Below are 25840 nucleotides of genomic sequence, written 5' to 3' on the forward strand. Positions count from 1 at the left end.
ATGGAGATGGTAGGGTAGAAAGTCCTCTTCCACTAGTGCAACCCCTCTTCTCTCCCCTCTTAAACACATACACATCATCCCCATCATCTCCAAACTCTTGCTTTGAAGTCACCTATCTTTCAGACTTGGATGCCCTAAGGAAAATATCTTTCACAGTCTCCCCATCTGAAAAGGTATAGTGGTCCTACCTTCCTGAAAACACGGCTTGTGAAGGTGAGCTATTTAGAGAACCACCATCTTGTCTCTGAACTCCAACAGTTCTTTATTTGTTCCCCTCTTCCGACACATCTCACCATCTTATCTCCCTACTGGCCAATGAGTAGGAATTGGAAAGGCAGATTGTGGGTCCAATTCAGGCCAGGCCTCTTGACTCCCAGGGCTGAGAGCTTTCCAGAATACCAAAAGTTCCAGGCCAGTCCAGGCCCTGTGCATTCACTTCCATTCATTCAATCTCATTCCTAGCATTCTGCTCTGAACCCATCACCAGGGCAGGGTAGTTTCCAGCTTGGGACCACATCTGCATCCTCCACGGGCCATCTCATCTGGACTCAGTCTATCTCAGGCTAGGGCCTGCTCCAAAGGCGCTGGGGCCAGCTCAAGACGGATCCAAACCCGAGCGGGCCAGGGAGTGCTACGACGGGGAGCCAGTGTGGCCACGATTCGGCCACGGAGAAGGGAGGCGCTGACGCCGATTCCTGGGAAAGGCTCTTAGAGCTGCCGCCCAGGTCACAACGCTAAAAATATCCAGGGCCCCTGGGGCCGTCTGCGCTTGCAGGGGAGAAGGGGAGGGAGAAACCCAGGGGGAACTGACAGGACCGGGGGCTCCGGGACGCCCCTTCTCTTTCCCCTCCCCCTGACCCCATTGGTTTCACCAGGTTGAACGGGCCGGCCACCTGGGGCCACAGAGCCGTGACTGGAGCAAGGGAGTTGTTTACGCGACCACAGGTGCTGGGGAAAGAGTGAAGAGATTTGGGGCAGGAGGCTGCCAGGGGACCAGGCAGGAGCAGTGAAATGGAGAACTCCCTCTCTGTCTCAGCCCCACCCGCACTAGAGTAAGCAGAAGAAGAATTCCCCAAAAAGGGACACGCCGCGTCCGCGGGGGGAAGGGAGGGGTCAAAAGAGGGCGCTACCCACCCCCGGCACTTCCACTGGTGCTCGGGTCCCCTCCGTTGTCCCTGGAGTCACCTGCGCCCACCGTCGCCGGAGCCCCTACCTGCAGCGCCCGGCGCCCCCGCTGACTCAGTCTGTCCGCTCCAGCTAGGCGGCGGCGGCGGGGGCGTGGGAGCGAGCCGCGCCGGCCCGGGTGGGGCTGCGCCTCCGGGTCTCCCCCGGGACCGACGGCCCTGGGAGCCGGGAACGAGGAAGAGGCGGGAGGCGGAAGTGGGGGAGGGGCAGCGGCGGGCACACTCGCTCTGCGCTCGCCCGGCGACCGGAGGCAGCTCCGTGGAGCGCGACTACTCGCACTTGCAAGGCCGGCAAAAAGTTACCGGCACGCATCCTTCCTCCCTCCTACCAGCCGCACTCCTCCGCGCACCACCTCGCCACCGACGCCGCGCACGGTCTGCGCCAGCTGCGCTGCACTTGCGGCGCCCCCGCCCAACGCAGACCCGCTGTGGGCACCCGCACGGGCTCCCTGCCCACGCATCTTGTGCTCTCCGACTCCCGGGCAGCGCCCACGCAACCACTACGCGCACGCACCCGTTCCCCAACTCGCGGCACCCTCGGCCGCACTTGCCACGCTTATGCGCGCACTTGTCTGGCCGGCGCACGCTGAAGAACGCAGGATGGGGACCTGCAGAAGGGGGGAGGGGCACTGACCCCGTGCAGCCCAGCGCGGCAGGTGCGTCGCAGGGGACGAGCCCCTGACCCGGGAATTCACCCTGTTGCCCCTGATTCCTGGTTTCCGGAGAAGGCAGAGCCGCCGCCCTAGCTACCAGTGCATTGGGTGGGGTGGACCAGGGATTGGGCGGATCAGGCCTGGAGGGGGTGTGCAGCTGTGCCGCGCCCCTAGACGCCGGCAAGGAGCCAACACCTCCTCGGTGCTAAGGGGGTTGCTGGACCTCCGGTTTGGCAGGAATGGAGGTGCCAGGAGGAAACTGCGGGCGGAGGAAAAATGCTTTCCCCCTTCGCAGCACATCCCGGCTCAGAGGAGTGCTAGCAGTATCCAACCTAGCAGCTCCTGGACCTAGACTGTGTTCGCACCCATTCCCTTGTAGCCCGAGCTCCGGAGCTGTGATGGGGAACGGCCAGTGCCCGGGCTGTGTGTGAGATGTCCGTCCGAGATGACTCTGGGTTGGGGGAATCACTCGATAATTCATTCAACAAACAAGAGAAACTAGCACCTCCCTCTCGCTCACCGCCCACATTAAAATGCACCTCCATTTCCTGTCGAATCTCTTTCCTAAGTAACTTTCCAATCCACCATTCCTCTCCGTTTCCACCACCCTCTCTTGGCCCTCCACTACAGTAGCTTCTATCTATTTTTTCTGTGCACTTTGGCCCTGTCACACTCCATTCCCCACACAACAGTCAACTGTCACTTCAGAGCACTAGGATGTTGTGCCACCCTCAGCTCAAATCCCTCCATTGTTAGACAAAAATCCAGGCACGGAGTCTTGAAGAAATGAGTTCAACCAACAGAAAGGGAGAGGGGCATGTGTAAAGAGATGGACAGAAGTGTGGAAAACCATATCAGGTTTTCCTGTCAGGGGAACAGCGTGCTACAAATACTAAGTTACTGTCTCTTCTATTATGTTTTGGGACCTCCAAACAACCCCGTGAGATAAATACAGCAAGCAGCTCTCCCACTAGTTTACCAGAATGGAAATTAGGTTGTGGGAGGTGACAAATTAAGTAGTTAAGAGCTCCACCACTGTAGTCAATCCATTTTGGGTTGTAAACCTACTGCAGTCTCTGTCCAGCTGGGAAAGCATTTAACTTCTCTGATCCTTGATTTTCTTTCTTATGAACCAGGAATAATCAAACCCTACCTTTTATAAGATAATTCATACAAAATGCATTGTACAGGACTTGGACGCTTCAGAGATACTCAATGAACCTTAGCTGTTTTGAGAGGAACGGCGCTCTGCCACCAATTTCTGAAATTATAGAAAGGGAGTCCTAACCAGCACTGCTACAGAGCTTATTATGTGCCAGTTACTTCTATTATAAGTGCTTACGTATATTAAGTCTCTTAACACTCCTATGAGATAATTGCTATCGTTACTTTACCAGTACAGAAACTGAGATACAGGGAGGTAAAGGAGCATGTTCAGGGTCCTACAGCTTGATGGAGCTGGAATTTCAACCCAGAGACTGCTTGTAACCACTAGCCTAGACTATTTCTTTTTTACCCTGCTGTAATTTTTATCTTCCAAGAAATATTTTAATAACTTTGATTCCTATTTCTCATTAATGGATAGATGAAGAGATATGTGGTCCATTTTCTAGCACAGAAGAATGGAATCAAGCCAGGAATACAGTAGATGGAGCTCAGCTCCCAAAGTCACCTTTCCCATGTTCCCCCTGGGAACAGGACTCCATGGATTATTTTGAACTCAAGATGATGAAAGATCAGGAACCTCCGCTCCTTCTCTTTGTCAGTTGTTTGCCACAAGAATAGTCAGAGGCAGGGGGTATCCAAGCTGAAAATAATTCAGGCTGCTAAGCTGGAAGTGCATCTCTCAAGAGAAAGACCCAGGCAGCAGGCCAGGAGCTGGTGGCCAAAGGAGTTGAAAAGAGCAGAAGAGTAGATGGCTTGATACTCTGGCTCCCATCCAGGATGCAGAAAGCTGGGAAGAGCATTGTTAACACACTAATAACAATTGTTAAGGAGTGTTGAGTAATCTACAAAATCATAACTGCTGTCAAAACCATCAGAGTTGAGGTTGCAGAGTGAACAATTAACCTGAATTTCAAAGCGGGAACAGGAGCCTCCAAGAAGAGATGGGATATAGGCACTGGATCCTTGTAAAGCAGGAGTTGAAGTCTCTATGCAGGAGGGCAAGAAGAGTTCACTAACATTTTCACTGAATTGCTAAATGCCCAGTTAGCCCATTGCGGCTAACTTGAAAGCAAAAAACCCATGGGAATTGCAGACAATGAAATAATAAGAGAAACAACAAAACCCAAACTTAATAACTCCTCACAAGACTGACTCAATTCCTCACACTAACGGCCCAACAGAAAAGACAGGACAATTTCCAGGCATAAATAATGCTATACTCAACTGTACTCAGTTTTTACTGTTCTATGTACTGTATGTCCAGAAATCAGTAAAAAAAATCACTACACACATACACGTTAAAAACCAAAAAACCTTGGGCCGTGGCTGTGGCTGAGTGGTGGAGTGCTTGCCTAGCACGTGTGAGGCACTGGGTTTGATTCTTAGCACCACATAAAAATAAACAAATCAAAATAAAGGCATGCTGTCCATCTACAACTACAAAACAAAACCCTTCTGTCAAGAGACAAAGCAATCAGCAGGACCAGATGCAAAACCCAGATATTGTAGTTACCTGACAGAATGTAAGATGATATCTACCTAACATGAAAATGTAGATAACATAAATGAACAGAAGAGGAATTTTAACAGAGATATGGAAACTATAAAAAGGAGTCGTGTGGCTGGGCATGGTGGCACATGCCCGTAATCCCAGTGGCTTAGGAGGCTGAGGCAGGAGGATCACAGGTTCCAGGTCAGTCCCAGCAAATTAGTGAGGCCCTAAGCCTCGTAGAGAGATCCTCACTCAAATAAAAAGGGTTGGGGATGTAGCTTAGTTGTAAAGTGCCCCTAGGTTCAATCCTTAGTACTAAGGGGGTGGGGGGAAGAGTCATACAGCAATGCTAGAAATAAACCCATATACCCCAGAGGTTTGAAGGACACTTTTGACAGACTGGTCAGTAAACTCAACACAGCTAAGGAAAGAACTGGTGAACTTAAAGACAGATCAAATCATAAGACTGAAGCTGAAACAGAAAGAGAAAAGTGAAACCAAACCAGAACTAACTCTAAGAGCTAAAATGTAAGTAATTCTGATTCCAGAAGAAGAGACAGAGAAAAAAATATATATGTAGATATAATAACCAGGAATTTTCCAAAAATAACGAAAGATATTAAACCACAGAGCTGAGAAACTCAAGGAATCCAAAAAAGAGTAAATACCAACAAGACAGTCAGGGACCACTGTAGAGACAAAGGGCACATACTCCTGAGCTTTGGCTCATAGCCAAGTGAAAAATTTTAAGGAGACACACTTTTTCTGGTAAACAATAACAGAAAATTAATTGCCAGCAAATTAGCATTGGAAGAAATGGTAAAGGAAGTTCTGTAGAAGGAATAAAGTATCAGAGAGTAACCTGAATCTAAATAAAGAAGTGAAGGTCCTCGTAAATGAGTAGATAAAGGTAAATATAAGAGATATTTTTCTTTTTTTTTTTTAAAGAGAGAGAGAGAGAGAATTTTAATATTTAGTTATCCGCGGACACAACATCTTTGTTTGTATGTGGTGCTGAGGATCCAACCCGGGCCGCACGCATGCCAGGCGAGCGCGCTACCGCTTGAGCCACATCCCCAGCCCCTTTTCTTTTTTTTAATCACCTTAAAAGATAATTGCTTGTCTTAAGCAAGAGTAACAAGGCATGGGCTGGGGTTCTGGCTCAGTGGCAGAGCGTTTGCCTCACACATGTGAGGCACTGGGTTGGATCCTCAGCACCACATAAAAATCAGTAAACAAAATAAAAATATTGTGTCCATGTAGAACTAAAAAAAATTTAAAAAAAATAGCAAGGCATTGTGGGTTTATAGCACATATATTGTAAAAGTAAAATGTATGGCAAAAACAATATAAAAATGATAGGTTTGAGAATTGGAAATATGCTATTGAAGAGCCTTTATCTTACATAAGAAGTAGTATAATATTATTGGAAAATAAACTGATTAAAGATATATATATTATAGCTGGGTACAGTGGCATTCTCCTGCAATCTCAGTGACTTATAAGGCTGAGGCAGGAGACTCTCAAGTTTGAGGCCAGCCTCACCAACTAAGTAAGAATCTGTCTAAAAAAAATTTGTATGTTATACATATGTACATATATATAGGTATATATAATAAATGCAAAGGTGACCACTAAAATTTTTTAAAGTATTAAGTAATAAGCCAATGATGAACAGATAACATAAAATCATAAAAATGTTAAAATGTATAACCATGTGAGTGATAGACATGTTAATTGCTTCACAATAGTAACCATTTTACTATCTACAGGTTGTATACCTTAAGTATATACACAATAAAATTTATTTCAAAAAAATTAATGACTGAGAAAAAGTAAGTAATTATATAAATAAATATTACATAATAATAAATGTTGGGAGGCATTCTACCTGGGCCTCTTGTGTTCAGTGTGCCTAGCTGAATCTGTTGAGATGCCAAGGTTATCTTTTTCACCTGGGTCCTTGCTCAAAATTGTATAATACAGCTGGAAATTTTGTGAGATGAGAATGTCTTTCCTAGACCAAGGAAGGCTTGCTTATGACTTGGCAAGAAACAGCAAGTTCTTGAGCTATAGCACTCCCCCACCTGTGTACCATGTGTATGTGCCACACATCTGCACCCACTGCACCACCTGAGGCACGCGGGGCCAGGGGAACCCATGCAAGTATTCTGATGTTCAAATTGTCTGTTGTGCTATGAATAATAAACTGCCTCAATGCAATGACAAAATATAATCAATCAACCCAAATTTGGTAAAGAAAGTAAAAAGGAAAAAAGCACAGAATGAAAAGATAAAAACAAATAGCAAGATGGACTTGAATTTTAATCCAAGTGTATTAATAAAAAGACAACCAATTAGAAGAAATTAGATTGGGAAAAAAATAAGAGGCAATAATATGCTGTTTATAAGAGCACTTTACACATAAAGAAATATATATGAGTTGAAAGTAAATGGATGGGGGGCTGAGGATGGGGCTCAAGCGGTAGCACGCTTGCCTGGCATGCGCAGGGCGCTGGGTTTGATTCTCAGCACCACATAAAAATAAAATAAAGATATTAAAAAAAAAAAAAGAAGAAAGTAAATGGATGGGTGGGCCTAGGGTTGTGGCTCATGGTAGAGCGCTTACCTAGCATGTGTGAGGCACCAAGTTCGATTCTCAGCCCTGCATATAAATTAAGAAAAAAAAAATAAAGGCCCATCAACAACTAAAAAATATATATTTTTTAAAAAAAGTAAACGGGTGAAGGGCTTGGGATGTGATTCAGGCAAGAACACTTTCCTGGCATACATGAGGCCCTAGGTTCAATTCCCAATACTACAAAAAAAGTACATGGACGGAATAAGATAAACCATACCAATATAGTCAAAGCAGTTGGAGTGGCTATATATATATATATATATATATATATATATATATATATATATATGATTTTGGGGAGCAGGGGTACTCAGGATTTAGGCCAGGTGTGCTTTACCACTGAGCAAAATCCCCAGCCCTTTTTAAATTTATTTTTTATTTTGAGACAGGGGCTTGCTAAGTTGCTTAGGGCCCTCACTGATTTGCTAAGATTAGTCTTGAACTTGCCATCCTCCTATCTCCACCTCCCAAGTCACTGGTATTACAGGTGGCAATGTTAATATCAGACAAGTTCAGAGTCACAATATTAATATCAGACAAAGTAGGTGTCAGAAGAAGGAATATTTCCAGGATGAAGAAGGAAATTATAAAAAGATAAATGTTCAGTTCACCAAGAAATCTTAATAATCATAAGTACATACACACCTAATAAAAGAGCTTCAAAAAGACAAAGTAAAAACCACTAGACTTGAAAAAAGAAATAGAAAAATCCAGAGAATTCAATGCTTAGAGAATGCAACACTTTTCTCTCAGTAATCAATAAAACAAGCAGTCTAAAAGAAGAAAACCTTAACAGCATCACTAACTTGTCCTGATTTACATTTTCATAACACCTTGCCCAACAATAGCAGAATAAATCTTCATTTCAACTGCATATTCACATTTAATGATATCTATCATATTCTGAGACATAAAAACAACCCTCAACAAATTTAGAAGAATTAAGCAGAGTTAAAATAAAAATAATAACAAAGATATCTTAAAAATACCCCTATTCCTTAGAAATAAAACATGAGTCAGCCTGGCCTGGTGGCACCTACCTGTAATCCTGGTGACTCAGGAGGTTGAGGTAAGAGGATGGCAAGTTCAAAGCCAGTCTCAGCAACTTAGCAAGATTCTGTCTCAAATAAAATAAAATAAAAAGAAAAAAGAGCTGGGGATGTGGTTCAGTGGTTAAGCACCCCTGGGTTCAATCCCTGGCACCAAAAGAAGAAGAAGAAGAAGAAAGAAAGAAAGAAAACACGAATCAGACAAAGTCCAGAGGGAAATTAGAAAAAAAATACCTTGAATTGAATAAAACTAAAATGCAGCAGTTAGCCCCCCAAACAGTTCTCAGTGTTCATTCCCTCTGCAGTTCTCTCCTTTACTGTATCATGGTTATGCTGGGTAACCAACTAGTATGGCAGAATTAATGGTATGTTACCTCTAAAATCCAGGCTTTAAAAAGCACAGCCTCTGTCTCAGGTGCGCACTTTATTGCTTGACACTCACTCTAAGGCAAGCAAGCTGCTCTACTGTCAGCAACCCTATAGAGGCCCACAGGGCAAGGAACAGAAGCTTCTAGTCACCAGCCAGTGACAAATTAAGGCTTGCCATCATCCAGGAGTGACTCTAAAAACAGTCACCATAAGAACCTTGAGATGACCGCAACCCTGGCAAGTTAGCTTGACTGAAACCTGAGAGAGACTGGAGGCAGAGCCACTACTCAGATAAACCACTTCTGGATACCTGATGCTCAAACACTTTGAGATACAAAAAAGCAGGTTCTTTTAACCTGCTAAATTTGGGTTCATTTGTTATGCAGCAATTGACAACATAGAGATGTTGGTACTGGAGTTGGGTGCTGCTAGTCCCAGTACTCTAAAATGTGTCGTGGCACAGGAACCGGAGAGTGGTCTTTCAGAATAATACAGTGAGCCTCAAGTGCTTGGAAGAAGCTGTAAACACAAGCCTCGGCCTTTGATACAATTACAGTGGGGACAGGCAGAAAAGCCAGGTAAATACTATAGGAAACTATGTTGAAGCACAAAGTTTAGCAATCCTGTTACCTGCAGTAAAATGGAAAACACAAAATGTGCTAACGCATGGGTGATCTAGATAAGGATATTTCCTAGCAAAGCATGGAAGGAACCACCTGGTTTCTTGCTGCTTATAGTAAAGTGCAGATGGAGAGAGAAACTAAAGCAACAATTTTCAGAAGACAGAACTATCCCAGGGGAGAGCTGGCAATGTCTGGAGACAGTTTTAGTTGTCAAAGCTGGGGAGGTTGCTACTGCCATCTAATTAGTAGAGGCCAGGGATGCTACTGAACATCCCACCATGCACAGAGGAGCCCCTCTCAAACAACCACCCGTCCCCACTGTACACACACAAAGATGTCCACAGTGCTGAGGTTGAGAAGCTGTGAATTAAAAGGAAGGACTGTTAAACATGAGAGAGCTTCGTGGGTTAGAAAATTCCTCCCCAATAGCAAGACGGCAAAGTAAGAAAGAGCTTTCTAGCAAAGTTCAAATCCAGGGCACTGCCGGGAAACCCTGTTGGGAATATAACAATCAAATCTTTTGTTAACATCTCAGAGAGATTTAAGGCAGTGCCCCAGAGTAAGACTCAGTCAGATAAAGAGCTCCAACAAATTTGAAGGACACCCCACAGACCCTCTGAACTGAACAACAGGGATCCTTAGGAAGCCTGAAGGCGTTTGTTGTCACTTGGCCATCTCAGCAGAAACCTAAGGTGGAGCAAGGCTGGTCTCAAGTTAGTGTAAGTCAGTGAGGTTCAATAATACCCAAAGTGATCCACACATTTTTAAAAGGTTTATTATCAGAAAGGGATAATAAATAGGGATAAAGGGATTAAAAGTTAAAAGAAGATTTCTGGTTCTGGACTGGAACATTTATAAAACACTCCCCCCCCCAAAAAAAAAAAAGATTGACAAAGAACAAGGAGAGAAGACCCCAATTATGAATATCAGGAATGAAACAGTATATCCTACAGACTCCCCCAGATGTTAAAAGACAAAAAAGGATGATTAGGAACAGCTCTATACACGTCAATTTGACAATTTTGTTGAAAAGGCCCAATTCCTTGAAAAGCACGAATTCCCCAAACTCACCCAGTATGAAACAGGTAGTTTAAGTAGCCCCATGACTATGAAAAAAATGAAATTTATAGTTTTAAAAATCCCAAACAAGTCTTTTTAAAAAAATTAGTTCTTTTTGGTGGAGAGTATCCTGGGGATTGAACCCGGGGGCACTTTACTACTGAGCTACATTCCTAGCCCTTTTTTATGCTTTTATTTTGAGGCAGGGTCTTGCTAAGTTGCTTAGGGCCTCTCTTTAATTGCTGAGGCTAGCCTTGAACTTGTGATCTTCCTGCCTCAGCTTCCTGCATTGCTGGGATTACAGGTGTGCACCACCACATGCAGCAACATACAACTCTTGAAAGAAAAATCTTCAGGCCTAGACGGTATCACTAGAGAATTCTTTCCAACTTTTATAGCAGAATTAATGACAACTCTATTCAATGTCTTTCAGAAAACAGAAGAGGAGGGAATACCTCCTAACTTGTTTTATGAGACCAGTATTACCTTGATAGCGAAACCAGTTAAGACAGTACCAAAAAAAATATATAATGAAACACAATAGACACATATCATCTAAGTTGTCAAATTTGAGAACATATAATTGTCCAAAATATTCCTTTATTATCCTATTGATTGTCCATGGGATCAGTTATAATGACTCTTCTTTCATTTCTAATATTAATAATAGATTGTGATTTCTTTCTTTTTTTCTTGGTTACCCTGGCTAAAGGTCTGTTAATTTTATTTATCTTTCAAATAATCAATTTTTGGTTTCACTGATTTTCTCTGATCTTCTCTATTGTCATCCTGTTTTTAATTTCATTGATTTATGTTCTACTTTATTTATTTAGTGACAGGTTCTCACTCTGTTCCCCAGGCGCGGAGTGATCCTTCTTTCTCAGCCTCCCAAGTATCCAGGACTATAGGGGTGCACCACCACACCCAGTTTGCACTACTTTTTTTTTGTACCAGGGCACTCAACCACTGAGTCACATCCACAGCACTATTTTGTATTTTGTTTAGAGACAGGGTCTCACTGAGTTGCTTAGTGCCTCACCATTGCTAAAGTTGGCTTTGAACTTGAGATCCTCCCTGCCTCAGCCTCTGGAGCCGCTGGTTACAGGCGTGGGCCATCCAGCCAGTCGTCTACTTTTTAATTCTTTATTTTCTTTTTCTTTCTTTCTTTCTTTTTTTAGAGAGAGAGAGAGAGAGAGAGAGAGAGAGAGAGAGAGAGAGAATTTTTTTTAATATTTATTTTTTAGTTTTCGGCGGACACAACATCTTTGTATGTGGTGCTGAGGATCGAACCCGGGGCCGCACTCATGCTAGGCGAGCACGCTACCGCTTGAGCCACATCCCCAGCCCCTCTTTTTCTTTCTTTAGGCTTAAATTGTTCTTATTTTTTTAATCTCAGAAGATTGAAAGCTCAGATCAGTTTTAGATCTTTCTTCTTTTCTAACATATATGCATTTAATACCAAATTTCCTCTGAGCATAGTTTATTCTGCATCCCACATATTGGATAAACTATAGTGTCATTTGCATTTAGTTTAAAATATTTAAAAATATCTCTTGCAATTTCTTCTTTGATCTATGTATAATTTAGTGCTGTGGTGTTTAATCTACAAATATCTTGGTTTTTAGTTTGATTCCATTGTGACTTGAGAACATACATTGTATGATTTCTATTCTTTCACATTTGTTCTGGTATATTTTATGGTCCAGAATATGTTCTCTAGAATGTTCCAGGTGAGCTTGACAAGAATGTATATTCTGCTATTATTGGTTAAATTACTCTACAAATGCCTGTTAGATCAAGTTGATTGATGGTAGCATCAGGCATCTATATTCTTACTGATTTTCTGCCTGTTTGATTTATCAGTTAGTTATAAAGAAGGTTGTTGAAGTCTCCCACTAGAGTAGGATTTCTCTATCTCCCCTGGAACTCTACCAACTTTTGCCTCATACATTTTGGCACTCTATTGATAAGGGCTTATGCATGGAAGATTGTTATGTCTTCTAAGAGAATGGATCCCTTTATTATCATTTAATGACTTTATCCCTACTGATGTTCCTTGTTCTAAAGTCTGCTTTGCAGGGCTGTGGTTGTAGCTCAGTGGTAGCACCCTTACCTAGCATGTGATTGAGGCACTAGGTTCGATCCTCAGCAGCACATAAAAATAAATAAGTAAAATAAAAGTATTGTGTCCATGTACAACTAAAAAAAATTTTTTTAAGTCTGCTTTCTCTGAGATTAATATAATCACTCCAGGTTTCTTATGATCAGTGTTTAAAGTAGGCTTTTTAGGTAACATATAGTTAGTTGGGTCTTGTTTTTTTTTTCTTTAATATTCTCTAACAATCCTGATCTTTTAACTGGTATAGCTAGGCTGCTCTATACAATATCTTTCAGAAAACAGAAGAGGAGAGACACTTCTCAACTTATTTTTATGAGGGTTTATGAGGAAACCGCCAGTATTACCTTGATACCAAACCAGTTGAAGGTAGTTCCAAAATAAAATGTAACAAAACACTTTATAGATACATGCCATCCAGGTTGTGGAATTCCAGGGCATAGAGCTGTTCATGTAACTGGCTTAATATTTACCAGGTTTGGAACTTTTCTATTTGCTGCACTTGTTCTTTGGTTCTTTTTTCTTCCTTCCCCCTTTTCTGCCTTTTTCTCTGGTTTCAATTGAGCTTTTTCCCCTCTTAGTACTGGGGATTGAACCCAGGGGCATGTACCTGGGAGTTAATACCCAGCTGTTTTATTTGATTTTTGAGTCAATTCACTAAATTGCTGAGTCTGGCCTTGAACTTGGGATCCAAGTCACTGGGATTACAAGGCATGTGCCACCACCTCACCCAGCTAAAATTGAGCATTTTTTACATAATTCTGTTTTCTCTCTCAGCTTGCAACTACACTTGTTTTTAAAAATTTTAAATGGTTGTCCTAGAGTCTGCAATATACATTTATAACTAATTTAAATCCACTCTTATATAGAACTATGCCATTTCAAAGGTACCATATAACAGGGACCCATAGCCCTCATAAAAATAGCCCACAAAAATCTTCAACAGAATACAGTAGTCTCCTCTTATCTGTGGAGGATGTATTCCAAGACGCCCCCCAATGGATGCCTGAAACTGTTTATAGACTATATTTTTTCTATACATACATGCCAGTGATAAAGTTTAATTTATAAATTAGGCACAATAAGAGATTAACAATAACTAATAAAATATAATATGCTACAATAAATGTTGTATATCTGTTCTTTCTCCCCCCTTCTCTCTTCTCAAAATAGACAGATCTAAGGTGCCAGCATCACAACTCTTGTGCTGTGGGGCCATTATTAAGTAAAATAAGTTACCTGAACACAAGCAATACCAAGATAGTTGATCTTATTGATACATGAGATGGCTACTAGGTGACTAAGGAACAGAAAACATACACAGTGTAAATATGCTGGACAAAGGGATGATTCATTCTGTGCAGATGGAACCCGACGGCACCTGGTCTTCATGCTACCAGAATGACCGATAATTTAATATTTTTATATTGGAATTTTCCATTTAATAATTTTGTAACACAGTTAATTTAGGCTTAAATTGATAACTGAAACCACAGAAAGTGAAAGGAGAGGGGTGGAGAGGGAACTACTCTATTAGCAAACTGAGTCCAGCAATACATAAAACAAATAACACGAAGTGGAGTTATTCAGGAATGCAAGCCTGGTTGAATATTGCACTCACCTAGCATGTTTGAGGCAATGGGTTCAATCCTCAGCACCACATAAAAATAAAATAAATAAAATTAAGATATTGTATCCATTTACAACTAAAAAAAATATTTTAAAAAACTCAAGAAACTAGGAATAGAGAATTTGAACTTGATAAAGACCCCCTGCAAAAACCCCAAAGCTAACATTATACTTAATGGTGAAAGATTGTTTAACCTTAAGAGCAAGAACAAAGCCAGGTATGGTGGTACACATCTGAAACCCCAGTAACTTAGGAGGCTGAAACAGGAGGATCCCAAGTTCAAGGCCAGCCTCAGCATAAACAAGCCCCTCAACAACTAGCAAGACCCTATCTCAAAATAAAAGTAAAAAAGACTAGGGGATGTAGCTCATGGTAAAGTGCCCTGGGTTCAATACCCAGTACCAAATATATGTGCACATGCATGCATGTGTATGTGTATGTATGTGTATGTGTGTACTCAGATTTATATTTCAAAAACAAGACAAAAATATCTGCTCTCACTACTTTTATTCAACAGAGTACTGGAAGTTTTAACTGCACTGTATGACAAGAAAAGAAAAGAAAAGGTATACAAATTTGAAGAAACATCTATAAATCACATATCCTACAAAGGACTCATATTTGGAATATAAAAAAAACTCTCAAAACTAAATAGTTAAAAAAAAACAGCAAACAAAAATCTAATTGGAAAATGAGCAAAAGACATGAACAGATATTTCACCAAAGGGAATGCAGAGATGGCAAATAAACACATTCAAATATATTCCATGTCAACATTTCCCTAAATGCAAATTAAAGCCGTGATGAGGGCTGGAGTTGTGCTCAGTGATGGAGCACTTACTTCATATGTACAAGGCACTGGGTTCAATTCTCAGTGCCACATAAAAATAAATAAATAAAATAAAGGTATTGTGTCCACCTACAATAAAAAAAAAAAGCTTAAAAAAAAGCCATGATGAGATATTACTACATACCTAGTAGACAGCTAAAATAAAAAAAATACAGTGACCATTCTAAAAGCAAGTCAGGATGTAGAGAAGTTATATCACTCATAAATTGCTGGTGGGAATGTCAAATGATATTATAGTCACCCTGGAAAAAAGTTTGGGAGTTTCTTGGAAAACTAAACATACATTTACCATATTATCCAGCAATCACACGACTTGGCATTTATTTCAGAGAAATGAAAACTCTGTTCACACAAAACCTTGTGTGTAAATGTCTACAGCAGCTTTATTTGTAATAGCCCTGAGTTGGAAATGATCTAAATGTTCCTCCACAGGTGAATGGTCAAACAAAATGGTGCATCCACACCATGGAGCAGCAAAAAAAGGAACAAGTTCACGTTCTTTGCTAGAAAAGCAGTAAGGTGTCTTTTTCCTTTAAAATGAAATAAAATGAGCAAATCACTTATTCACTTAAGAACTTGGAGGATATAAAGGGCATTATTCTAAATAAAAAATAATCTTGAAAGGTTATATACTATATGATTCCACTCATATTCTTTTTTAAAAAATATTTTTTAGTTGTAGATGGACACAATACCTTACTTTATTTGTTTATATTTATGTGGTATGGGAGTTTTAACTGCACCGTAGGACAAGAAAAGAAAACAGTGCCTCACACATGCTAGGCAAGCGCTCTACCACTGAGCCACAGCCCTGTCACTCATATAATATTCTTTTTTTTAAAAAAGAGAGAGAGAGAGAGAGAGAGAGAGAGAATTTTAATATTTATTTTTTTAGTTATCCGCGGACACAACATCTTTGTTTGTATGTGGTGCTGAGGATCGAACCCAGGCCGCACGCATGCCAGGCGAGCGCGCTACCGCTTGAGCCACATCCCCAGCCCTCATATAATATTCTTGACATGATAAAATTATACAGACAGAGTGAGGCTGCCAGCGGTTAGCAGTGAGATAAGGAGGGACTGGCTGTGGCTGTAAGCTGCATGAAGGACCCTTGGAATAACAGGACAGTTCTGCATCTTGATTATGGTGGCCACATGAATTGTCAAATGGCTTGGACATAGCACAAAAGGTACGCAAGATGTTACGACTGAAGGAAAATGAGTGAAGGGTACTCAGTACATCTCTTTCTATATTTTCTGGAAACCTGTGATTCTATAATGTTTTTTGAGTTTGTAAATGGGAATAAACTATCAATACATGCAGCAACCTGGATTTCAAGAGCACTGTGCTGAAACAAACAAACAAAAAAAAACCATCTCAGAAGTCCTATACTACATGAGTCCATTCACAAAATAATTTTTTTGTTGGTTTTGGGTACCAGGGATCGCACGCACTCAGGGGTGATGAACCACTGAGCCATATCCCCAGCCCTTTTTATTTTTTATTTAGAGGTAAGGTCTCACTAAGTTGGTTAGGACCTTGCTAAATTGCCAAGGCTGGCTTTGAACTCAGACTCCTCCCGCCTCAGCCTCCCAGACACTGGGATTACAGGAATGCACGACCACACCCAGCTCACAAAATAAATTGAAAGAAATTATAGAGATGGAGATAATTATCATCGGTTTCTAGGGATTAGGAGTGGGCTGAGGGGCAGGGGTAGCACAGAGAGATCTTTCTGGTGATGGGACACACAAATGAGAGCAAAAGAATAGATACTTTATCAAAGAAGACAACTTTCAAATGAGCACATGAATAGATGCTCAACACTATTAGTCATTAGATAAAATGCAAATTACCAATACTGTGAGATACAACTACATATCTACTAGTAAAATCTAATCACCTAACAATACCAAGTGTATTGTATCCAGGTATGGGACAACTAGTCCTCTCATACATTGCTAGTGGGAATACAAACTAGTGTAGCTCCTTCAGAAGATGGTTTGGCATTTCTTAGAAAGTTAAACATACAATTACCATATGACTCAGTAATCCCATTTCTAGCAGGTATCCAAGTGAAGTAAAAACCTGTACTCCCTCAAAAACCTGTGCACAAATGGGTTTATTAACTTTATTTATAATCATTGAATATGAGAAACTAGTCCAGATATCCTTTAATGATTAAATATATTTATAGAATGAAATACTACGATAAGAAGAGGAGACAAATAACTAATATTCAACAAAGTGTGAACCTCAAATAAAAGTAATCCCAGTGGACACTTGAAATCCCAGCAGCTCAAGAGGATCAGAGGTTCAAAGCCAGCTTCAGCAATTTTGAAAGGCCTGTAAGCAATCTATTGAAATCCTGTCTCAAAAGGGCTGGAGACTTGGCTCAGTGGTTAAGGACCCTTGGGTTCAATCCCTGGTACTGGAGAAAGAAAAGAAAGAAAAGAGAAGAGAAGAGAAGAAAAGAAAAGAAAGAAGGAAAGAAGGAAGGAAGGAAGGAAAGAAAGAAAGAAAGAAAGAAAGAAATCCCAGTTCAAAAGGCTACATACTGCATGACTATATGATTTTCTGAAAAAGGCAAATGTTTCAGGGACTGAAAAACACATCATTTGCTTCCAGGCTGGGCGTGGGAGGAGAGGTTAACTACACAGAGATGACTTGAAGGAACTTAGTGGTGTTATGAAAACATTCTCTCTATTGATTGTTGTGGCTATACAATAATACACATTTGTTTAAAATTATAGAATGGTATATTAAAAAGGGTGAATTTTACTGTATATAAAATAAAATATACCTCAAAAAACCTAAAGAACAAAAGCACAAAGTATAAGAAGCAACAAAAGAGTGGAAACTCATACTCATTAGGATGACTACAATTGAAAAAACCCAAAAAACAGAAAATATCAAGTGTGGGTGGGGGTGTGGGGACACTGGAACCCTTGTGCACAGCTGGTGGGAATATAAAATGGATTACCACTGGGGAAAGCAATGTGGTGGTTACTATGAGGTTAAAAACAGCAATTACTGGACTGGCTGTATAGTTCCATGGTACAGTGCATGCTTGGCATGTGTGGTTCTGGGTTTGATCACACACACACACACACACAAAAAAAAAAAAACAGAATTACCATATAATCCAACAACTCAACTTCCAGGTATATACTCAAAAGAATTAAAATGCAAGGTCTGGAAGAGATATTTGTATATTCATGTTCATAGCAGCATTAGCCAAAAGGTAGAAACAGTTCAAATGTCCTTTGACTGATAGATGTATAAACAAAATGTGGTATATACACAATAGAAATATTATTCAGCCTTAAAAAGAAGGAAATTCTGACATGAGCTACAACATGAAGGAACTCTGAAGACATTATGCTAAGTGAATTAAAATCAGGCCCAAAAAGACAAACACTGGCCTAACATGCCTAATGTCCCAGCAACCTGGGAGGCTGAGACAGGAGGATCACAAGTTTGAAGCTACCTTCAATATTTAGCAAGGCCCTAAGTAACTCAGCATGACCCTGTCTAAAAAAATAAAAATGGATGGGATGTGGTTCAGTGGGAAAGCATGCCTCTGGGTTTGATCTCCAGTACCAAAAATAAATAAATAAATAAAATTAAGAAAAAAAAAAAAAGGTCACATTGAAGAGCTGGGTGTGCAGTGGCACAGGGCTGTAATCCCAGCAATTTGGGAGGCCAAGGCAAGAGAATCACAAGTTCCAAGCTTTCCTGAGCCATTTAGCAAGATCCTGCCTCAAAATAAAAAATAAAAAGGGTCAGGTATATAGCTCAGAGGTAGAGCACCTCTGACTTCAATCCCCTACTACCCAAAACAAATCATATAACACAAAATTTACCATCATAACCATTTTTTTATTTTTTAATATTTATTATTTAGTTTTCGGCAGACACAACATCTTTGTATGTGGTGCTGAGGATCGAACCCGGGCTACACACATGCCAGGCAAGCACGCTACCGCTTGAGCCACATCCCCAGCCCTATTTTTTTAAATTTTGAGACAGGGTCTTGCTAAATTGCTGAGGCTGGCCTCAAACTTGCAATCCTCCTGTCTCAGCCTTGAGCCACTGGGATTACAGACTTGTACCACAATGCCCAGCATGTTATGTGTATTTTACCGTTTTTTTTTAAAGAGTAGAATTTTCTCATGCAAGATCCTTAGATTTAATCCCCAAGATTTTCCAGCTGTGCATTGCTGGTTATGAATGCTGGTTTTTTCCCATGTAAATAGAAGAATCAAACAAGATGGACTATGAAAAATTGCTTTTGGGAGCCACTGTGGATGTACAGAATCTGGTCCTTTGTTGATGAGCTGCTTAGGTGGGCACAACTTCAGAAAGGAAGCAAATGGGTGGGCATTGAAAGGTATGTACCAGGTAGAGCCAGTTTGGAAGATAATTTGGTGGTCTCTTAGAAAACTAAATATATGATCTAGCAGTTGCACTCCTTGGTATTTATCCAAAGGAATCAAAAACTTATGTCCACCCAAAAACCTGCACACAGATGTTTACAGCAGCTTTATTCATAACTGTCAAAACTTGGAATCAATCAGGATGTTCTTCAGTAGGTGAAAGATAAACAGTGATAAATCCAGACAATAGAATATTACTAAGCTCTAAAATGAGCTGATGAGCCATGAAAAGGCATAGAGAGGGCTGGGACTGAGGCTCAATAGTAGAGCACTCGCCTAGCATGTGTGCGGCCCTGGGTCCGATCCCCAGCACCACATAAAACTAAAATAAACTCAATAAAGGTATTGTGTCCACCTACAACTAAAAGTATAAAAAAGAAAGAACGAAAGAAAGAAAAGGCATAGAATAAATTTAAATGCAGATTACTAAGAGAAAAAAGCCAATCCAAAAAGGCTACATACCGTAGGATTCCAATTATGGGACATTCTGGAAAAGGTAAAACTATGAAGAACTACGTCCCATAGTCTTGGCTTGGTCCGTCACCCTCAAAGGCAGAGCCAAGCACTCCTGTGCCTGTACCCTCTGTCCCCATCAGCGGTGTGGAGTGGTCCCAAACCTTGGTTGGGTGCTGGACCGGCCTACAGAGGCTGGTGCCCAGGAGGCTGTTTCTCACAAGCTCTTGGACCCCTCTGATGCAGCCAGCTAGGCACCAGAGCTCCAGAGCCACCACTGTCCTTCGAAGCCTGCCACAATCTGTCTCCAGCCCACTGCAACTTCCTCTTTGTTTTTATCTTCCTCTTGCTGCCACCACCATTCTCCTCTCCCTCTTTCCTCCACGTCCTGCTCAGATCTCATCTTGTAGGTGAATCTTTCCAGACCACACTTTTTAAAAATACATATTTTTTGTAGTAGATGGCACAATACTTTATTTTTATGTGGTGCTGAGGATCAAACCCAGTGCCTCACATGTGCTAGGTAAGCGCTCTGCCAACTGAGCTGCATCCCCAGCCCCTTGACATCACTTTTTAATGCAGCAAACCCTCTACCTTTGCCCGCCTTGTCCCCTTCAACCTGTTTACTTTGTTCCAAGCACTTATTTCCATCTGACCTAACAGTGGTGGGCTGACTCATAAAGGCTCACAAAAGTCAATTGTTACATCTTGAGAAACTCTGCAGGCTAGTTGTTAACCATGGCCATCATTAAAAATTAAAGTATGGAAATTTACAATTACATAAATGATAATAAAAATGTGAAAAAAATCCTCAAACCCATCACTTTCTAACCTTTGTAACCATCTTTTAGAATTTTTTTGAGGGGTGGATACGGGGGAGGGGGCATTAAACTCAAGGGTGCTCTAACATAGAGCCACATCTCCAGCACTTTTTATTTTTTGAGACAGGATCTTGCTAAGTTGCTTAGGGCCTCCCTAAATTATTGAGCCTGACCTTTGAACTTGCAATCCCCCTACCTCAGCTTCCCAAGGCCTGGGATTACAGTCATGTGCATCTTCTGGACCTTATTTATATACAGTAGAAACATAGAACATAAAATGGCATGCTACAGGGCATTTTGGCCCTATTCTGAGTTTAGTGATATAATAAATAGTGATAGTAAATTTTCTCAGGTATTTTTTCTATGTACAATGGAATAGCTTTTTTGTTTAATTTACATTATTAACATTTTTCTCTATTACTTTCCTTTTTCTTTTTTGGTACTGGGGTTCATTTTTTGTTTGTGTTGTTTGTTTTTGTCATTGTGGCACTGGGGATCAAACCCATGGCCTTGTGTATGCTAGGCAAACACTCTACCACTGAGGTACACCCTAGTCCCTCAACTGGTAACTTTAAATCAAATGTGATAGAAGTATTGATATCACAGAAATAGGTAAGCATGACAAATTGGCTTTTAATTTATTGTTGTTGACTGGACTAGGGTTGGCATGGATCAAATCCATGACTGTTCTTGCAAATAAAGTTTTATTACAATACCGACATGCCCATTCACTTACTTATTACATATGGCTGCTTTTGCTCTGTAACAACAGAATTGAGCAGTTGAGTTTGGGGCCATAACTCTGTGGCCCCCAAATCCTAACATATTTACAGAAGAAAATATTATTGACTGAGGTCTAGCCTTAAGAAAGTAATGGAGAAGCTGGGCGTGGTGCACAGGCCTATGATAGGAACTTGGAGGCTGGGACTGGAGAATCACAAGTTCAAAGGCAGCCTCAGCAATTTAGGAAGGCCCTAAGCAACCTAGTAAGACCCTGTCTCAAAATAGAAAATTTTGATATCAGCACCTGGCATGTAGCAAGTGCAGTCAACACAAGTGACACAATAGAATAGATGAGCATGATTTGAGAAGCCAGGTTTCCTGAGCTGTGAGACCTTGGTCAGGTTTCCAGCTCCACCATCATTGAGCTGTAAATTTTTGAGCCATTTTGAACCTTTTTGAACCCTGGCCTCCTCATTTAAAAAGAGGGGATAATCCTCTTACCTCGCAGGGAGGTTATGATCACCAGGGAGGTTTTGATCACGTATGCAGCTGCCTGTCCCCTACTGTGTGTGTTTCTCCACAGATGGGAGTTTCCTTCTCATCCTCCACCCTCTACTCCTGCCCCCCACACAAACTCCCTGGAGACCCTGCCCTGTTGCTGTCACATTCAGTGATGTCACAGCTCCCCTGCCTGGGAGCTCCAGCACCACTATCTGATGCTGGGTTGAGTGCTGTCTGAACTGCGAGGGGCAGGGCACAGACAGTGCCTGGCACCAGTCTTGCTCCTTCAGTCTTTGAGGCCTCACAGCGCCAGCGTGAGTCCATCAGCAAAGGGGCCCAAGAACAAAGTGGTTTCCAAGGTCAGACTTTGGACTGGACCCTGGAGTTAGCCCCTAGAAGGGGCCTTAACAGAGTCCAGGCATACCAAGGACAGGGGCCTTCCAGCCTAGGGGGAAGGGAAGGTGAAGGATGAAGGGAGATCTAGAGAGTTAAAATGGTCTCCCCAGTTCTGCTCCCAAACCAGGGTACAAAACTGCCAGTCTGGGGCTGATCAAACCACCTTTGGTCAAATGGAGAGGCATAATGGAGGCATTCGGGGGACTCCTCCTGCACTAGCTGACTCTCTCTCCCCCTCCCTCAGATGCAAGATGAGAAACTACAAGACAAGTCAGCCTGTCTGCAAAACAATTGAGCGGAACCGACTTAAAATGGTGAGAGCTCATTTTGACCCCAGTTTAAGGGAGCCTGATTCCGGGTGCAGAGCTGCTCCTGCTTGCCAGGCCACATGACCCAGAGGAGTCAGCAGACCCAGCCCTGAGCTGAGATGACCCAGAGGCAGGGCACGGGAAGGCTATCCCAGGAGAGCTGAAGCTTCTGTTTCTCTGGTTTCTTGCCCCCAACAGGTATTAAGAAATTTGTCACTCTTGAAGCTACTCAGGAGCTCCAACCGCAGGATCCAAGAACTGCATAGCCTAGCAAGACGGTGTTGGAATTCAGTGCTCAGAGTTCCGAAGATGCTCCGTATTTCCTCTGGGTGAGCCCGCGTCACCATCACCATGGACCCAATAGCTGTTGTTACTTGGAACAGGGGTGTGCTAAAGAAAATAGAGAATAGGTCTATTTAAAGAAAATAGAGAATAGGTCTATTTTTCTCAAAGGCTCCCTAAGACAGGAATTTATTATACCTGTTTTACTACTGATGGGGACTGAGACTCAGGAGATGAAGAGACTTAGCTGACTTAGCTGAACTGAAGAGTGGAGGAGCCAGGATTTGAAGTCATTCCTATCTGATATTGAAGCTATGGCCATAACACTGCTGTAGTCATCCAATTATGAACCTAAGCACCACCTGCAGCACTGAGTGGGTGGGGTCACTCTTCCTCTCCCTCCCATTAACCCAGCCCAGAGATTCACCTGCAGACTGGCCCCCGAAGTCTGAGGATTAGTATATCTTGGTGAGGCTCAGTTTCCTCATAAATCACATCAGAATATTAAGAAAGCTAACCTGTTAAGTACCGAACACCAGCTACTGTGCTAAGCACTACACAAGTGTTTGCCCATTTAGTTTATTCTTCCCAAGAATCCTAATAGGTACACAGAATTATTTCAGCTTTACAAATAAAGCCGAGGTTAAACTTCTCACCCTAGTTCCATAGTTGGTAAGAGGAAGGAGCAGATTCTGAACCCTCATTTGTCTGACTCCAAAGCCTCTGCTCTACAAGCTACTCTGCTACTTCACTGCCTCATACTTAGCAGAAGTCTCATGAGGATTCTGGGCCTGACAGTGGGCCTCCAATTAACAGCATCCATTACATCACCAGTATTGCTGCTATCTGGAGCCTGCCTCTCCACGTGGTTACAATGGGCTATGATAGGGGTTTACAGTCTGTTAGACACCCTGGGGATTAAGTCCTCCTCTGGGGTCCTCTGATTTGGCCTCCTAGATGCAGGCAACCAGGAAGTACAGAATCAGAAGCATCAGTTTCCCAACTTTCTTTATTTATTATTTTGGTATTATTATTATTGTTGTTGTTAATTATTATTACTTTGGTACTAGGGATTGAATCTCCAGTCCCTTTAAATTTTTTTTTTTTTTAGTTGTAGATGGACACAATACTTTTATTATTTTTATGTTGTGCTGAGCCCAGTGCCTCACAGGTGCCAGGCAAGTGCCCTACCCCTGAGCCCCAGTCCGTTTTATTTTTCATTTTGAGACAGGGTCTCGCTAAATTGTTTGGGGCCTCCCTAAGTTGCTGAGGCTGGCCTTGAATTTTCAATCCCCTGCCTCAGCCTCCTCAGTAGCTAGAATTAGAGGCATGTGCCACCATGCCTGCTTCCCAACTTTTTTTAAAGCAGTGGGACCTCTCCAATACCAATCCCCAGGCCCGAACTATATTTTTGTTAGGGAATATCTTGCCCTCATCCTGTCCTCACCCTGGGGAAGTGAGGGCCTTGGAAACACCTCCTCAGAATCCTAATGTTTCTTGAGACATGATCTGAAAACAAAAAACAAAACAACAAAACACCCTCTGGACTGTTCACCCTCTCAACTGAAATCCAGAGGCAGATCCTAACCTGGTGGTCGACGCACATCATGTATTTCTAGATGTTGTAACTACTTGTTGTGCCTTCTGCCTTCCCAACCTCTCCCATCCCTCTGCCAATACATAACCACCGCCCTGTCACTAGGCACAGGCCTTTGGGTGATGGACAAGTTCCTTTTCAGCCCCTCTCTAGCTTTCTTTCTCAACAGGATCCCCTGAGTTGGCTGCATAGCAACCTCCTCAGGACAGGGCCAGGAAACCAGAGCCTGTCCTGCTCTGCTGACAGCCTTTTCTCTCTCTGCCAGAGACAGTGTCTGCAATGAAGTGAAAAAAAATAACAAAAAACTCCAGGAAGCTAGATTCCTTGAGAAGACACTGGAGAATAAGAAAGAAGAGTCTACGGAGGAATCTAAGGAGACAAGGGCCGAAGACTGGAAGCCCGAGATAGCATCAGAGAAAAGGAACAAGGAAAAGGAGCCAACTGTAACAGTGCCACTAGATCAGGTGGAGCCTGAGGTCCCAAGGACATCGAGGAGTCAAGGCTTGAACACTGGAACACGGGGGAAGCAACTATCTACTGGGAGCCGCAGAGTCATCTTCCTGAAAACCCACTACCACAGAAGTCCTATGGGGGACATGAAGCAGTTGGATACAGGTGGCCAGAATATCTGGTTTGAGGGGCTGCCCAGACGAATCCACCTCCCAGGGCCCCGCGTCATGTGCAGACCCTCTAGCCTGCGCTGGGTCAAGCGCTGCTGTACCCGCTTTTGCTCTGCATCACTTGAGGTGCCTATGTACCATTCATACAAGGTGGGTGTGACAGGGAGGTGCACACCCTGAGCCAGACGCAGAGCCCTAGAGTCAGTAGGCTCAGGATCCTAAGGTTTTTTTTAATTTTTGGTGTGGTACTGGGGATTAAATCCGGGGTGCTCTAACACAGAGCTACATCCCCAGCCCTTTATTTTTATTTGAGATGGAGTTAAGTTGCCCAGGCTGGACTGAAACTTGTGATCTCCTCCCTTAGTCTAAATTGCTGGGATTACAGGCATGCGGCACTGGGCCCAGCCTCAATCTTAAATTCTTTTTTTTTGCGATGGGGTCTCACTGTTGCTCAGGCTGGTCTCAAACTCAGTGGGCTCAAGCACTCCTCCTGCCTCAGCCTCCCAAGTGCTGGGCCTACAGACATGTGCCACCATGCCCAGTTGGGATCCCAAGTCTTAAGGACAGTGACTGGCAGGGCTGGGAGGCTCTGTCTCTATTGCCAGAGAGGGGGAAGCCACTGACCAAGCCAAACATCAGGATAGTGGCAGGGCTTAGGTTTCTCAGAATGCAACTAGGGGCTCTGGGGAAAGAAAGACACTGAAAGTGTAGGCTCCAAGGTGGGTCATCTTGTTGCCAGGAGGCCTCGGGATGGCCTAGAATTGCTGTGGCTCTCAGTCTCATAGAGGTTTAAATGAACCAGTTTATGGAGGAACGTGGCCAGATTGGGCTTTGCTGCATCCCATCCCCAATCCTACCAAATCAACC

The 25840-nt window shown here is 42.5% G+C and overlaps 2 protein-coding genes across 7 annotated transcripts in view; one reads left to right on the top strand and one right to left on the bottom strand.

Annotated features, from left to right (window-relative positions):
• Positions 1 to 25284, top strand: Tp53tg5 (TP53 target 5). The gene is given in 6 exon segments (XM_046433096.2): positions 1 to 9; positions 1262 to 1759; positions 22411 to 22436; positions 22438 to 22480; positions 22673 to 22803; positions 24619 to 25284. Coding segments are annotated over 6 exon segments (1242 nt in total). The 3' UTR covers positions 25154 to 25284.
• Positions 1 to 25840, bottom strand: part of Dbndd2 (dysbindin domain containing 2) — a 38763-nt gene that overhangs the window by 2794 nt on the left and 10129 nt on the right. The window contains exon 1 of one of the 6 annotated variants that reach the window (XM_046433152.2): positions 1819 to 1942. The exons of 2 other annotated variants lie outside the window; for them this stretch is intronic. The gene's annotated coding sequence lies outside the window, so the exon portion shown is untranslated. Of the gene's footprint in view, positions 1 to 188; positions 600 to 1134; positions 1379 to 1818; positions 1943 to 25840 lie in introns of those variants that run through there. 3 more of the 6 variants (XM_046433157.2, XM_046433158.2, XM_046433155.2) reach the window with 3 other exon arrangements.

Source organism: Marmota monax, unplaced genomic scaffold (genome assembly GCF_021218885.2).
Source record: "Marmota monax isolate L192 unplaced genomic scaffold, Marmota_monax_Labrador192_F-V1.1 WCK01_AAM20220418_F8-fsc00014, whole genome shotgun sequence".
Lineage (NCBI taxonomy): Eukaryota > Metazoa > Chordata > Mammalia > Rodentia > Sciuridae > Marmota > Marmota monax.